The 14,642-nt window shown below is 54.9% G+C and overlaps 1 protein-coding gene across 25 annotated transcripts in view; it reads right to left on the bottom strand.

Moving 5' to 3' along the window:
* Window positions 1–6,577: 6,577 nt before the first annotated feature.
* The window catches only part of EPB41 (erythrocyte membrane protein band 4.1), a 98,552-nt gene continuing 90,487 nt past the window's right edge, over window positions 6,578–14,642 (bottom strand). For 19 of the 25 annotated variants that reach the window (XM_063355605.1, XM_063355591.1, XM_063355600.1 and 16 more), the window contains 4 exons: window positions 13,431–13,532; window positions 12,886–12,966; window positions 12,135–12,242; window positions 10,999–11,257 (listed from right to left, as the gene is read on the bottom strand). In XM_063355605.1, the coding sequence (XP_063211675.1) occupies window positions 12,144–12,242; window positions 12,886–12,966; window positions 13,431–13,532 (282 nt within the window). In that variant the 3' untranslated portion in view covers window positions 10,999–11,257; window positions 12,135–12,143. The other 6 variants (XM_063355611.1, XM_063355616.1, XM_063355619.1 and 3 more) reach the window with 5 other exon arrangements.

Below are 14,642 nucleotides of genomic sequence, written 5' to 3'. Positions count from 1 at the left end.
CCTGCAGTGGGGTTTTTTTTTCCTGCTTTACAAGAAAAGGCCGTCTCTGTTTCCAACACAAACTCACCCAAAAAGTCTGGGTGCCGGGTACCAGCCTCCCCCTTCGCAGGGCGGCAGCGATGGAGGGGGGGGTCGGTGGCATCCCCGCCGTTTCCCTGGGAGCGATACCAGCCCCCGAGCTCAGCTATTTCTCGGGCTGCTTAATCGCAAAATTATTTAGGCACCCGTTCAACGCAATAAACAGCAACAACAACAAAAAAGTCAGCGGCGGGGTCTGCCCCGAAGCAGCGTCCCGGGGGACGTGCCGGGAGGTTGTTTTTAGCTGAAAAAAAATAACTTGGTCATTTGGGCTTAACCAGCCGCAGCCAGAGCTAACGCCAGGCCCTGGGCCACGCTTCGGAAACCGGCAGCAAGAAATTGGAGCCCGAAAGGCCACAAGGAGCCACGCCAGGAGCTGCTTCAGGGCCGGGAGCTTTTGTTTCCATTTTCCCCCTTCATTTTCTGGCTGGGGAGCAGCCCGACCGTGGGAAGCAGCTGCATCCCAACGTGCAAACGATGGGGACGAGAGGGGAACCTGCCTGTGATGTCTCCTGCCTGGACCATGCGCCTGCCCCAGCGGCCTCCTCCTGCCCCAGCGTCTTCGTCCTGCCCCAGCGGCCTCCTCCTGCCTCAGCATCCTCCTCCTGCCTCAGCGTCTTCCTCTTGCTCCAGCATCCTCCTCCTGCCCCAGCGTCCTCCTCCTGCCCCAGCGTCTTCCTCCTGCCCCAGCGTCTTCCTCCTGCCCCAGCGTCTTCCTCTTGCTCCAGCATCCTCCTCCTGCCCCAGCGTCCTCCTCCTGCCCCAGCGTCTTCCTCCTGCCCCAGCGTCTTCCTCCTGCCCCAGCGCCTTCCTCCTGCCCCAGCGTCTTCGTCCTGCCCCAGCGTCTTCGTCCTGCCCCAGCGTCTTCCTCCTGCCCCAGCATCCTCCTCCTGCCCCAGCATCCTCCTCCTGCCCCAGCGTCTTCCTCCTGCCCCAGCATCCTCCTCCTGCCCCAGCGTCTTCCTCCTGCCCCAGCATCCTCCTGCTTCAGCATCCTCCTCCTGCCCCAGCGTCTTCCTCCTGCCCCAGCATCCTCCTGCCCCAGCATCCTCCTCCTGCCCCAGCATCCTCCCGCCCAATGCAGCAGCATCCTCCAGGGAGGCATTGCTGAGCCACGTAGGGATCATTTAAAAATGCAAAGCTGCTTGATTAATTAATCCGACAGGGTGAGAAGAGCCGTGCTTGCTCTAGAGAGAACATCATCCACACATCCCTCACCTGCAGCTCCGCCGGTGGACTCGGTTTCAAGAGTTTTTGTGGGATTTTAACAGTGCTGGCTTCAACAGATGGACACCATGGATGCTCTCACCCCCGTGCAGCGTGCTGGGAATAAAACAGCGGGAATGGATCTGGGTTGAGAAGAAAAATTTAAAAATAAAGCGAAGAAAAAAAAAAAAAAATCCACCCTGGATCCCTCCGTTGACCCCGCTCGGCTGCAGAGCTGTGAAGTTAAAGCATCCTGGCAGCACTGGAGATGTCACACTGTGCGGCTTGTGAAGGGCGATGCTGGACGGTGTCTTCTCGTCCCGCCCGGGAACCGGCTCTATTAACTGTAGATTAAACGTCCAGCCGTTATCACCCACCGGCGTATCCCCCCCCAGGAGGTGCCTGCTGCAGGAGGAGATTCCTACCAAGGGAAGGGGGATTTCACCAAAACCACCAGCAAAAGAAAATAGCGGCGGCGTCCCCGATGCCGACCATCCAGGAGTGAGCACGGGATGTCCCTTGGGGCCACCGCGGCAGAGGACGGAGGCAGGAGAGGCGAGGGCCCCCGCTAATTGCAATTAGCCCTGCACCACCAAGGGACCTCTAGGCTGGCGCAAGGCTGTGGGACAGCCATAGTTTGGGCTAAAAATGGACAAAATATGGTGGGGGAAGCCAGTGCCGTGGGCTGCGTGGAGGAGAGGTGCCCTGGGAGGGTGCAGACCCCACCAGCGGCTGTGAGAGGGTCTCCCATGCCCAGGGACACCCCAGCCAGTGCCGGTGGGGCTCCAGGGTCACCACTGGGACACCGCTGTCCCCAGCGGAGGTGGCGGAGGGGGGGGCGTTAATAACAGCCCTTTGACCATCTCTTTAACGGGGCTCCTACATGGAGCTGGAGCTCCTGTGCAGCTCGAAGGGGGCAGGGTCGGAGCTGGCCCCAAAAAACGTCCCCCAAAAGGGGCGAAAAAGGGGGGAGACGGAGAGAAAAAAGCCGGAGCCGCCGCAGCAGATCCCGATTGCAAAGGATCCGGGCCAAAACCTGGGAGCAAAACAGCCACGGCCACATTTGGCCAGATCAGCCGCAGCTGGCGGGGGGACAGACGGACGATGGCTCCCACCCCACACCTGATGCCGCTCAGCCCACCAGGTCCCACCAAGCTGATTTGCAGCCCTTCCTCTTCCTCCTCTTCCTCTTCTTCTCCCCACAGCCATGAGCCTGCTTGGTTGGTAAGTCCTTCCGTAAGCTTTAAAGCCTGTGGGAAGGAAAGCACGCTGGTAGCGGGCGCGCGCTTGTAGTCCAGCCGGGGAATGCAAATGTCGGTGCATTATTTCGGGCGAGTGCTCTCGGCTATAAATCTCCTTCCCGGGGCGCTGGGAAGACGGAGCGTCGGAGCTTTCCGTGCCGGGGCTGAGGCCATTGCGGTTCTTCGCGCCTTCTGTTTCAAGACGAGGGCGCGGGGTGCCGGGGCGGGGGGTGCCGGGGTGCGGGTGTGCTCCCCGGTGCTGGGGCGCCTTGTGACCTCTTCGCGAGGCATACAGGGAGATGCTTTTGGATGCTTTATTTTTTTTTATTTTTTTTTTTTTAAAAAAAAGGAAATAAGTATGATGCAAAGCGCCTCTCTGCATTAATGAGCCAGCACTGAGCCAAAGGCGCCCGTCTCGGTGCTTCCCGGCATCTAAAGGAGCCAGGACGGGGCTGGAGCTGGGGTGGGTTTGGGGGTAGTCGCTTTATTTTTTATTTTTTATTTTTTTTTGCTTTATTTTTTGGCTCTTCTGGGTTTGGGGGTGTCCTGCACAGGCGCGCTGGCCCTTCGTGTTTCTCCTGCTGCAAAAAAGGCCTGATTCCCCCCACCCCGGGGCTGGTTCGGGGGGGGGACAGGGTGAGCTGAGCCCCAGGGCCAGCGTCCCCCATCAGCTGTTGGCAGCGTCCCTGCCCTGCTGGAGCCCCAGATCCCGGGCTTTGGTTTGGAGCCCATCAGGGAGCGCGGCCCGTGCTGGGGGCGAACTGGGGGAAGGAGAGGATGCGCGGATAACCTGCTCTGTCTGGCACGCGGGGGGTTAACTTGGGGCACTTCAGGGCTGGGAATCTGGGCTTTGGGAGTCCATTCCTAGCCCAGGAACACTGTCTCGTCCGGAGAAGCTTGGTAGGGTGTGCGTCTTGGGGGGCAGCAGGGGAGAGCTTGTGCCTTGAAGTGTTGCTTGGAGCAAGGTGCGGGTCGGGAACATCCCCAGGTCACTGCTTCCCTGGGGAATGCAATGTCACTGCTTCCCTGGGGACAATCCTGCACCGAGCACAGCCGGCTCCGGAGCCCAGCCTTGCCTCGGTGTCCCAGGGTGGCCAGGAGTCCTGTGGCTGCCTTCGGGAGATGAGACGTAGCCCCTCGGGCTACCAGAGCACTGATGGAGCTGGGGTGGAGGAGCCACGTCCTGCTCCCGGCCGTGTCCTGCGGGAGAAAGCTCCCGTGGAGCCACCCGAGGTGGCCCCTGGGTGCCGGATCTGCACCCACCCACCACATTGCCCTGGGCAAGCATCTGGGTGTGGGTTTGCACCGGCACCAGTGCCCGCGCCGTTCCAGCTCCACCAGCTCCCTGGTTCTCGCCGAGGGCAGTGGGACACATCCCACCGGCATGTCCCGCTCCATGGAGTGATGGAAAGGCCGGACTCTGCCCAGGGAACTCCCGCTTCCCCGCTCCCGGGTTGTGGAGGCGGCGGGGACGATGGAGCGGGCTGGAGGGATCCCGCTGCAGGTCTGCGGTGTTCGGGAAACCCAAGGTGGAGCAACTGGGCTGTACTGGTGGGCACTGGGGTGTGATCCCGCCCGTTGATTTGGTTTTCCAGCCTCCCAGGGCCTGGCGCGGTCCTGGGATGCTCTGCAGAGCCATGGGGATGCTCTGCTCCCCCAAAGCGACTTGGGGGGCAGCTCCTGGGGGAGCATCGAGCCCTTAGAGCCAGGGGGAGCGAAGAGCTGCTGGGGCTGGTGCCCACAGACGTGCAGGGCTCCTGTAGCGGCGCGAATCCCAGCGGGATGGGGACAAAGTGAGGATGATCCAGTGGCACCGACGCGGCTGCTGCAGGACACAAGGTCACTCCCTGCCTCCAGCTTTGACTTTTCCCCCGCGCCTCAGTTTCCCCAGTTACGGAGCTCGGAGCTGAGCCCAGCGTGTCCTTCCTGGCTCGTTGCAAATGCAATTCCTGCCTTTCCACCCCACTTATCCCAGACCCCAAACCGCCCTGGGCTCTCCCATCTAGAAGGGATGGAGTCAGCCCTGCTGCTTGCCCGGCTCCCGCAACGATTCCCCTGGGATTCCCCTGAGAGCGGCCCCAACCCCGGGGCACCCGCTGGGAATACGAGCGGCTGCCGGACCCCCGAAACCAGAGGAGCAACCTAAAAATAGCTGGGATGAGCTGGTGTTTGAATGGGAACAGTCTCCTGCCAGTGTGACGGCTGCTCCCCCGGGTCCCGGACTGGGGTGGGGACCCGAGGAAGGACCCGGGATGAGGACGGGTGAAGAAGGGAAACGGCTTTGGTGGCTCCTTCCCAAAGGATGGGACCTCCGAGCCAGAGCCATTGCCTTTGACGTGGGATCTGGGGCCACCCAGGAGCCCGGACTCGGCCCTCCGGGAGACTGCAGGCGGCTGCTGCCTTCTGCCAGTGTTGGGACAAGAGGTTTGGAGGGTTTGGTTTTTTTTTTTTATTATTTATTTGCATCTCTCTAGATTGCCATGGTGTTTGTTTGCCTAATATTTTCCCTTGCTTGTAGCCAGGCAAAATGCCGCAGGGCTCCGGGCTTGGCAGATGCTGCAGTTTGCGGGGTGGGGGGGGTGGGGGGGAAACTGAGGCACGGGGCTAAAGGACTCAGCCCCCCCCCCGCGGGGGGCGGTGGGTACAGGCACCCCGAGCTTGGGACACACAGCCTGGGAGGCTTGAAGAAGGCGGGGGGGGCTTTAAGGAAAAGCCTTTCCCATCATGGTGGTCTCCTGGTTGATGGCCCCAGGGCTTGGTGGCAGAGTGGAGGGTGGTGGCTGAGCATCGGCGGCTGGCGTTTGCTGTCCCTGCGGAAAATGAGGCAGGGACAAACGTCCCCTGGGCACTGGGGATGGGGCTGGAACGTCCCCTGTGCTCGGGTGTCCTTGCACCCGCAGTGGCAACGGTCTTGCCCAGCAAAGCGTCGCGGCTCAGACCGATGGGCCACGTGGGACCAGGTCCCTGGTGCCGCCGATGTCTCTGCAGCGCGTCTGGGCCAGCGCCGGGGAGGGGACAGGCCGGGAGCCCCTGGGAGAGGGCAGGGGGGGAGGTGGTCAGCTCGGCGTCCCCTCGCCGCGGGGCTGCCCGGGCTGATGGCTGGGGATGCTCCCCCAAACGCCCGATGCCGTGCCAAGGCCATGCAGGGACGGGCTGGGACTTGGGGCTGCTCCCTGGGTGGGGTGGAAGAATTCCTAGAACCCCGGAATGGGCCAAAGGGACCTTTCAGATCATCGAGTCCAACCGTCCAACGCTGCCAAAGTCACCGCTAACCCGCGGCCCTCAGCAATTCGGGGAGGGGGCAGGGGATGCTGCGGCCGACTGGCTGCCGAGGCGGGGACTGACACCCCAAAGCGCGGCCGAGCGGAGGAATTAAGCTGTTTCTTGATGCCACCGTCAAAGAAAGAAGACTCTAGGACGGGACTTCAACTACCAGGAACCACGGGAGACCCCGCGTTCTTTGCGTTGTCCGACTCTCATCTTCCAGCGCTGAAACCAGAGCGCTGAGCAGAATTTTCACTGCTGGGTCATGATAGCCATGACTTGGGTTTTTTTTTTGTTTGTTTTTTTTTTTTTTACATTTTAACGTTGTATTCTTGATTTATGTGTATTGATGTATGTGTGTCTATGGGTCTGGTGGGAGGCATCCCACGGCAGGGGATTGGAACTAGATGCTCTTTAAGGTTCCTTCCAACCCAAACATGATTCTGGGATGATTCTGGGATGATTCTGGGATGATTCTGGGATTTTCTTGTCTGTTTGTCCCCCAGCACGGTGCCTTTTGGGCCGTGCCAGGCTGGGGCTCATCACACCAGCGCCGCGTCTAACGGAGCTGGGATCTCATCAAGCCCCAGCTCCCCGGGACAGGGTTATTTAAAGCGCGTTTTGGCATGTCCCTAATTAGCTCGGACACGACGAGGTGCCCAGGGCTGTCACGGCTGCCTGCGAGAGCCCGCGCTGGCTCGGGGAAATAACGCCGGGGTCGATGCTGCTTCGTGGCCGTTAAGTACATCAAGGCGCTGTGACATGATGGGGAACAGCAGCTCCAGCGCTGGCCTTTTCCCAACTATCCGGGGCCAGTTTCTGGGGCTCGTTTGTAATTTTTGCTTTATGGCACATCGAGATTTAACACTCGGGGAGCGGTTTGAAACCAAACTGGCCAAAGGCAAGGTGTCAGTAAGATGCCATGACTTGTTTCTGGAGCAATTTGAGTTGATGTTGGTGTTGGCAGATGGATATAGACACGTGATTGAGCGGCACCGCGGTCGTGTAACCCTTCCTTTTCTGTCTGCTGGGGAAACTGAGGCACAGGGGGGTGGTCCCGGGGCTGCCCCTGCCCACAGGGATGCTCTTCCCACCCACTCCCAGTCTCTCCCTGCCCTAACTAGGCCGACTGGCTGTTGTTCTCCGTCGGGCTGGTGGCCAAGATGCCCCATCAGCTTTCTGCTGGGTCTTTCTGTCCCTCCTCAGCCAGAGAGAAATGAGCTGGCACCAAAAAAAAGCCGGGTTAGACCATCTCTTCCCCCCGCTCCCCCACCGGCTCCAGTTCAATCCCATTCGCTCAGGGTCAGGAAGCAGCTGCCGAGCGGAAAAACCTCCCCTGAGCTGCCCTCAAACACCAATAGCTCAGGGTTTTATATCGAGCGATGATGCTTTAGGGAAAATCTGGATTCTGGGGTTCTCTTTTGGTCCTTTCTGGGGGCTCTGGTCCCACACGTGGCCCTGCTGGAGATGGTTAAAGTATCCGAAGCCACCCGAGAGCGCAGGAAAACGCCGCCGGTGACAGCGGAGAGTTGGAGCAGGGGCGGTACCGGCTCCGCGGGGACACGCTCCAGAGGCTCCGGGTCCAGCTCAGGTGGGAAAAAGCCACAAAGCCAGGCCGGGGAGTGAAAGGGACCCATGGGAGGGCGAGAAGAAAAAAGGTTTCAGGGCCAGGGCGAGATTTTGTTTGTTTGTTTGTTTGAAAATTTATTGAAAAATGCAATACAAGAAGCAATACTGAACACTTACGTCCCGCTAAATGCTACAGCAACTTTCCCTTTGATTTACTACGAAAGGCCAAAATAACAGCTCCCCCCACTAGTCAATCTATAAACATCTGCCAATTTTAAAAGTTCCTATTTTTATAAAGAAGAGTGTAAACGGCTAGCCTAGACAATTCACAATTGCCTTAAAAAAATTTTACAAAGCTCCTTCATATTCTCAACTAAATTATTTTATTATTTTTTTTATTTTTTTTTTTTATTTTTTTTGTTCGTTTGTGGTGTGTGTTTTTTTTTTTTTTTTTTTTTTTTTTTTTTTCACAAGTTTCATCTCTAAGGCTGGGACACTACCACCTCTTAAGGTAATTGTACAATTAGGGGAAAGGGGGGGAAAAAAAAAAAAAACCCAAAACTGAAGCAAACCACAGTTTATTAAAACCCGAACTCGGTCAGTCCTTTGCTGACACATCTGCGGCGGTCGGAGATTGCTTATCTGGCAACCGGAGCTGCCGTTCCAGTTTAATGGAAGAGAACGCGAGCTCCTTGCCTTCCTTTCTATAAAAAACATTCATTCATATATAAATAGCTTCCATATAATGTATATTATACAATCAAGACAGTCTCTGGGTGAATTTGTGGAGTGGGAAGAGCTGGGCACATTGCTATAAATAGACCTTCCTCAGCTGGGTCGTCCCTCGAAATAACGCGGCGCGCTCAGAGCCCAGGATTTTAAAAACCCGTCGGAGGCGGAAGGGACGCGGGCAGCCCCGGCTGAGGACGGGAGAAGCTTCTTCTGCTCTTAACTTTGCTCTTCTCCCGCTCGGGTCCAGCTCCCGGCGAGGGTCCGCGGGGCTGGAAATCATCCCCCTCCCACCCCACCCCGGGGGGTGTCAGCGGGCAGGGTGATGGCCGAGGTCAGAGGAGGCGATAACTTGTTTAAAAAAAAAAAAATACTCAAGGAGAAGCAAAAAAACTTGGGAAGGGTGAGGATGAACAACCAGGGAACGGCCACCCAAAATCCCAAAAAATTAAAATAAGGTTATTCTAGGCTATGGGCCTTTAAAAAGGGACGTCCGCAGCCGCCGTGAGCGCAGCCTTTCGGAAAGGAACCCCTCCCCTTCTTGTGCCAGCAGGTTTCTCACCCCAGAAAATCCCCAGCTTGGGGTGTTTTGTCCCCCTCGCCGTGCTCAGGGCAGGGGACACCCCAACTGACCCCAACTCGGGGCCGAGCTTCAGCCTCGCACCACCTTCCCCTGAACTCTCCCGCCAGCCGAGTGCCTTTAAGTGCTACGGCTAAACTCGATTTCTCCCGCTGCCTTTGGGCCGGTAAAGCTCAGAAATGCTTTTTACGCAGACCCGGCCTGCCCCTGTGCTCCTCGGGGAGCTGCTGCGGGGCGAGGAGGAAGGGACCGAGTGGCAAAAAGCTGAATTCCCAGCCCAGGGCCATCGCCAGAGGGATGCTCAGCGTGGCGGGCGTTTAAGGCAAGCGTTACCCAACTAAGTTGAGGACAGCAGGGACACAGACCTGTGAAAGGATCCGCGTTGCAGGCTAAGGAAGGAAAGGGCCGTTCAGGCATAAATAGAAAGAGTTAATCTCTAAAACTACAGCTGCGGAGCCCAGGAATCCCCGGCATCCCCAGAGCAGGGTGTCCCTGAGCATCGCAGGAGGGGACCACGCACCCAGAGCAGCCCGGGAAGCAGCTACGGGCATGGGAAGGCTGGAGGCTGAGGAGGACCCGCGGCCGGCAAAGCTCAAAAAAGCAAAAATCCAGCAGCTCCAGCGTTTTTTTCAGCATCGTCTCCAATCAATACTGACAGCTTAATTAAAATTGCACCTGAATCGGGGAAGCTACACTAGCCCCAGTGTAGTTCGAAGGCTGTTTGCAGCTAAACAGCACGTCGTTGCAGCCTGAGCTAAATCCAGTGACTTCTGAAACGCATTATTCAAATTTAAAATAGCAGAGAGCCTATTTTTTTTTTTTTTTTATTGCCATTTTCTTCCCATCCTCGACTGAGGAGCAGCAGCAGAGCACTCCGTGTGCCCTCAGCTACCAATGTGCCACACACTCTCTCTCTCTCTATATATATATTTTTAAAAAATAAAAATCACAACCTCAAAGTGTTCACAAGTGTCTGGGCAGACTCTACAAAGCTTGATTTTTTTTTTTTTTTTTGGTTGTGGTGGTGTTTTTTTTTTCTTTTCCCATTTAAATGCTGGAAGGAGAAACCAGGGCACGATTAGAACGTGTCCAGGAAGCTCCGAGAGCAGCAGGGTGAGCTCAGCCCCCGGTGCCCTGCAGGGAAGCGCATCCAGCCCCCAAAAAAGATGTTTTGGTTTGGTTTTTTTTTTTTTCTGGTCATTTCCACCGCGCTGGAGATGGCGCCGGTGGTCTGGAAGCTCAGCCTGAAGATGCGGACACTAACCCCGGTATTTCAGTCCAGCGAGGCGGTCACGAAGCCAGAAGAAGTGCAGACCCTTAAGCCAGCACGGAAGCCACATGGTTCGGCTCGATCACCACCAGCAACACCTGACACCTCCTAAGAGTTCTTGTTCAGCCTCTCCAAATACCTAGGAAGGATCGTCTACAGGATTTTAAATTCAATGATAGTAGGACACAGGCCCTGGTATACGGGTAACGTGTTTAGTTTTAAATAGCACTGTGAGGGGAGGGAAAAAAAAACAAAACCCCCAACCCGTTACAAATGAAAAAAAAAAAAACAAACCAACCCTAATTTAAAAATCATGAACACAAACAAATGAAAAACTATGACGCTGGAAAAAAAAATAATCAGTTACTGTGAATGCTGCGTCAGCCTACCTTAATAGCATTCAGAGCCCAAACACCTTCAACGCACGCTTCTAAGGGCTTTTTAATTTAATGGCATCTAGAAAACACAAACGGGTAGGTAGCACTCGGCAGAGACACACGGGAGGAAGGCGAGATGCTATCACAGTCCTCTTAAAGCTCTAAAATTCACAGTATAAGATACTTGAAGCAACTTCCAGTATTCCTTAAATCTAAGTCAGCTATTAAGGTGTGTGCAGCGGCTACACCACAAAACCCTACGGTGTTCACACGTCGGGGGCCTGAAACCCAACGGGGAGGAAAGTGGGAGCGGAGGCTCTGCTCCGCACGCCCGGGTATCGCGGCTGGAGTCTCAAGCTCCCTAGAGCTAAAAAAAAAAAAATAAAAAAAATAAAAGAGGCAATCGGAAACGCTGCACAAAAGAAAAAAAAAAAAACCAACACAACCTGAAGTCTCGACTTTTTAAAACTGACTCTCCCGGCAGAAGGACCCATGGCTTTCTGAAGGCGTGTACGGATCCCACGCTCGGAATCTGCGCGGCTGTGGCTTATCTCCGTTATCCCTGACGAGGCGGAGGGAATACGACTGAAAAAAGCGACCCCTTTGAGCCCTGCGAGGTGTGTCTGGGTCTGTATCTGAAGAGGCTAGGCGTGAGAGGGAATTCAAAATTGAAAACCTGTAAAAAATATTCAGTACAGTTAGAAATATGGCATACTTTTGTCACTATATATATATATATTAAAAAAAAAAAAATCTATATCCAATAGGATCCAGTGGAGTCTGGAAAATCCCAAGTAAAATGTCAAAGCGCAACTCCTAATAAATGATATGAAAGTCTCTGAGTGTCAAGTCTTGTAAATCCGAGGTCTTTGTGCTCCAGGTAGTTTCTTGGTAGTTTTGCTGGGTTTCTTTCTCCTGGTGTTGTGTCTGGCAGGAACACTTCCTGGAAGGAGAGGAACCGGGTAAGTCACAGCCACCAACAGCCGGCTTTCTGGGAAAGAGAGGAACCCGCAGCCGCCGGAGAGCTGCCATCAGAAGGTGAGTTACCATCGGTGGCAGGAGGGAGTTCAGGCTCAGAGCCACCTCCGGGCACAACCAGCGTCCTGCTCCCATCCCTGAAGGACCACATTTTAAGAGCTGCAAGTCCAGGCACCCTTAGGAGACCTTCGCCGTTTGTATTTAGGTTTGGACAGTTAAAAAGTTGTTAAGCCATGCTCGCTCTCCTCTCGCCTAACAGCTGCTTGTTCCACCTCCCAAACCTCTGCCAAGGACCAGTTTTGTTGGGACGAGGCAGGACACACACGCGGGGCAGCGCACGGCACCCATCTGGGTGACACCAACCTCACCGTGGGACACGACGGGCTTTACAAAAGTGATGCACGGGCAGAGCTCATGGATTCCTCAAGCAGCTCTTTCCCAAAACCATTAAAACTGCAGAAGAAGGATCCTTCCGGGCAAGTCAGGAGCTCGGGGTCCAGCTCAGGGGTTCCCTGGCACTAGGACAGGCAGGGACCTATGGAACCTACGGCTCAGGGTGCTGCTGGTGCACCCGAGGCACTTGGTAAGGCCAAACAGCCTCATGGCAGGAGCCACGTAGCGTCTTTTCGCCTTTCCTGGCTTAGGCTGTGTTTGTGACTGCTTCACCGGCCTTAAACAATTTAATAGGAGCAGCCTGAGTGACCAGCGAAAAATAATAATTTTTACTTTACCTTTGACCAAATTTAGCCAAACCTCACTTGCATGGAGATGAAGCCCCCTGTCCTGGGGAGGGGGGAAAAAACGAGCCCCCATCGCTTATGTGTACGTGTGTCGCTACTTACACAGCCCCGCTACTCCTCGGCGATCTCGGTCTCCTGGTGCACAACCACTTTGGTCACCGACATGTCGGGGTGCTGCTCCTTCGCCGCCTTTATCGCCTGCGCTAGGACCTGGAAAAAACCACGTTTCAGAGCAAGGTTCTAGCACATTTCAGACATCTCCTCAGCCATTTTCTTTTGGAATTAATAAACTAGTTCTTGTCTTGTCTCCTCCAGCCCCATGATACTTGCAACTAAAATTAAATTCAGAGTATAATTCTCTGGTGACAAAAATCATCCCTTCCAACACACGCTGGAGGCCAATGAGGCTGACTCATCAGAAAGGTTTCATACGAGATTTAATGCAGGTGCCGAGTGCTCTGAAATGACTTCTGGCACTATACAGCAGCAATAGCGCTTCAAAGTTACTAGAGAATTAATGCAGATCTTGCAGATGTCACGGAAAACTTTTATTTCACGTTTCTGTGGAATTTTTTTTTTTTTTTTAAAATTGCATTTGTCCAAAACAATGCTGGAATCAAAACTAACTTCGCTGCCAACACCAGTTGCAGAGCAGAGTTAAGCTTTGCTGGCCCAGCTATGCAGCTGCCTACTGTCAAAGAAGAACTTATTCCTGAAATCAGTTTTGAAGTTGTATTTCTACCCCAGTAAAATTTCCCTAGGTTGTTTTCTGGTGAAGTTGTCTACAGCAAGGCAGCCTGTCTAGTTTGTGCCAGCTCCGAGAAGCTCTTTTGGACCGCATCCACGCTCCTACCTGGTCGTGGTCTACATCTGCATCTCCCGTGATGACAATCCTCTTTTCAATCCGCGTCTCGGAAATGCCACCTTTTACAGTCTAGTACGAAAGGAAAAACTACTGTTAGTCTAGAGGCGAAAAGGAATTCGAGCGCATTGGGGCTACCTGTCTAAAGACAGAATCCAAAAATAGCGGTGCCGAATACTGCTGTCATACCGCGGCATCAGAATCACGGGGGAAAACTGCCGCTGATCAAAGGAAAACTGTCAAATATTCATTTTCTTTTAACTGAGCCAGGGAAGAGCTTGGACTCACTGCACAGGTCTTTCCTCTGGTCCCACAGGACAGCCGGAGCCCGTGTCCACAGACCGCACTTAATACATAACCTACAGTCTTAACTCAATGCAGGCAAACCTGGGACCTCATGCTTTGTTTCGGGTATTAATCACATATTTTTTTTTAAGAGATCTGGGGGTTAAGCTTCTTTTTTTCCCTCTTATTTAACTCTGCCCATCTCTCTGCCATGCTGTTCTTGTTGTTTAATTGTCTTCCCGTGCTGTCACCTTCGTGATCTGCGTGGTGGTGGTGCTGCTGGTGGTTTCAGAAGTGATGGTCTGAGCGGTCAGCAGGATGCCAGGGTCTAAGTCTCCATTGCCACCATCTGTCTGTGGGACAGAAGAACAGGCCATGAGTCTCTGCGGGCAGCAGGGACAGACACAGGGCCTCCACGTCAGAGCAGGACACAATCCGAAGACAGAAACTCCTCTCGGGCGCGGAGCGTAGGACGGAGCTCATCTGCAGCGGCTGAGCTGCGCCAGGGCTGTGCCAGTCTCCGGAGGCTCAGCACAAAGCCCCTGGACATTAAGGCTGGAAATGCAGCATCCACAAAATCACCCCGGCAGGACCTGTGACACCCCTCAGACCAGGTGGGCTGGAAAATACCCAAATCTGGGTAGTCTGCAGTGCTGGTCACGCTCCCCCACGCCAAGCTGCACGCTTCGGACCTCGAAGGGAGCCCAAAGCAGACACCTCTCCTCGAACTACACCTGCCTGGATCCAGGGAGGGTGACAAAGCCCGAGAGCACAACGTGCTGCAGAAGGTACTTTCTACCCTTCCTCCCTCCTGCCAACACCTTGCACATCCCTCACAAAGTCCGCAGAAGTAATGAAAGTCCAAACATCTGCTGAACTAGGAACAAATCCTTTTATAGCTGGGTACTCGGTTCCCACCCTGCACAACCCGGCCTTTCAAGGTCTGCCAAAAAACCTAAAAGAAGTTACCCTGGCCACGTCCCCTGTTAGGGTGCACGGCTGAGGAACACCGGCAGCGTCCCCAGCACGGCAGCGGGACGATATCTGGAATTACCACAAGGTGGGACCATTTTCCACAGACTGGAAGAAATCTCATGGCACGTCACAAGGCGGTACACGGACAAGCCACTTCTCCCAGCCCCGGAGACGCGCTTTTCCTTTTCCTTTCCCTTTCCCAGTTAGAAACGGTAACAGCAGTAACCAGAACAAAATTCCTCTGTTCAGCGAGTCACTCGCTGAGAAACAGGGCTCAGTGCAGGCATCTCTGAGCATCCCCTCTACTGCCGCAGTCGGGGAGGATGCTGAGCAGCATTTGGGATTCCTGGGGAATCCCAAATTATACAACACGGCCCATGGGATACCCGCACCCGCACCTACGTCCCAGGGTCACTACGCTCCAACAGCAGAGCACTGGCTGCTTCCAACAACCGCAGTTACGACAAACCCAAGCTAACACAGGCTCC

Source organism: Chroicocephalus ridibundus, chromosome 19, assembly GCF_963924245.1.
Source record: "Chroicocephalus ridibundus chromosome 19, bChrRid1.1, whole genome shotgun sequence".
Lineage (NCBI taxonomy): Eukaryota > Metazoa > Chordata > Aves > Charadriiformes > Laridae > Chroicocephalus > Chroicocephalus ridibundus.
Note: the sequence above shows the minus strand (reverse complement) of the source record. Positions and strands in the feature narration are given on the sequence as shown.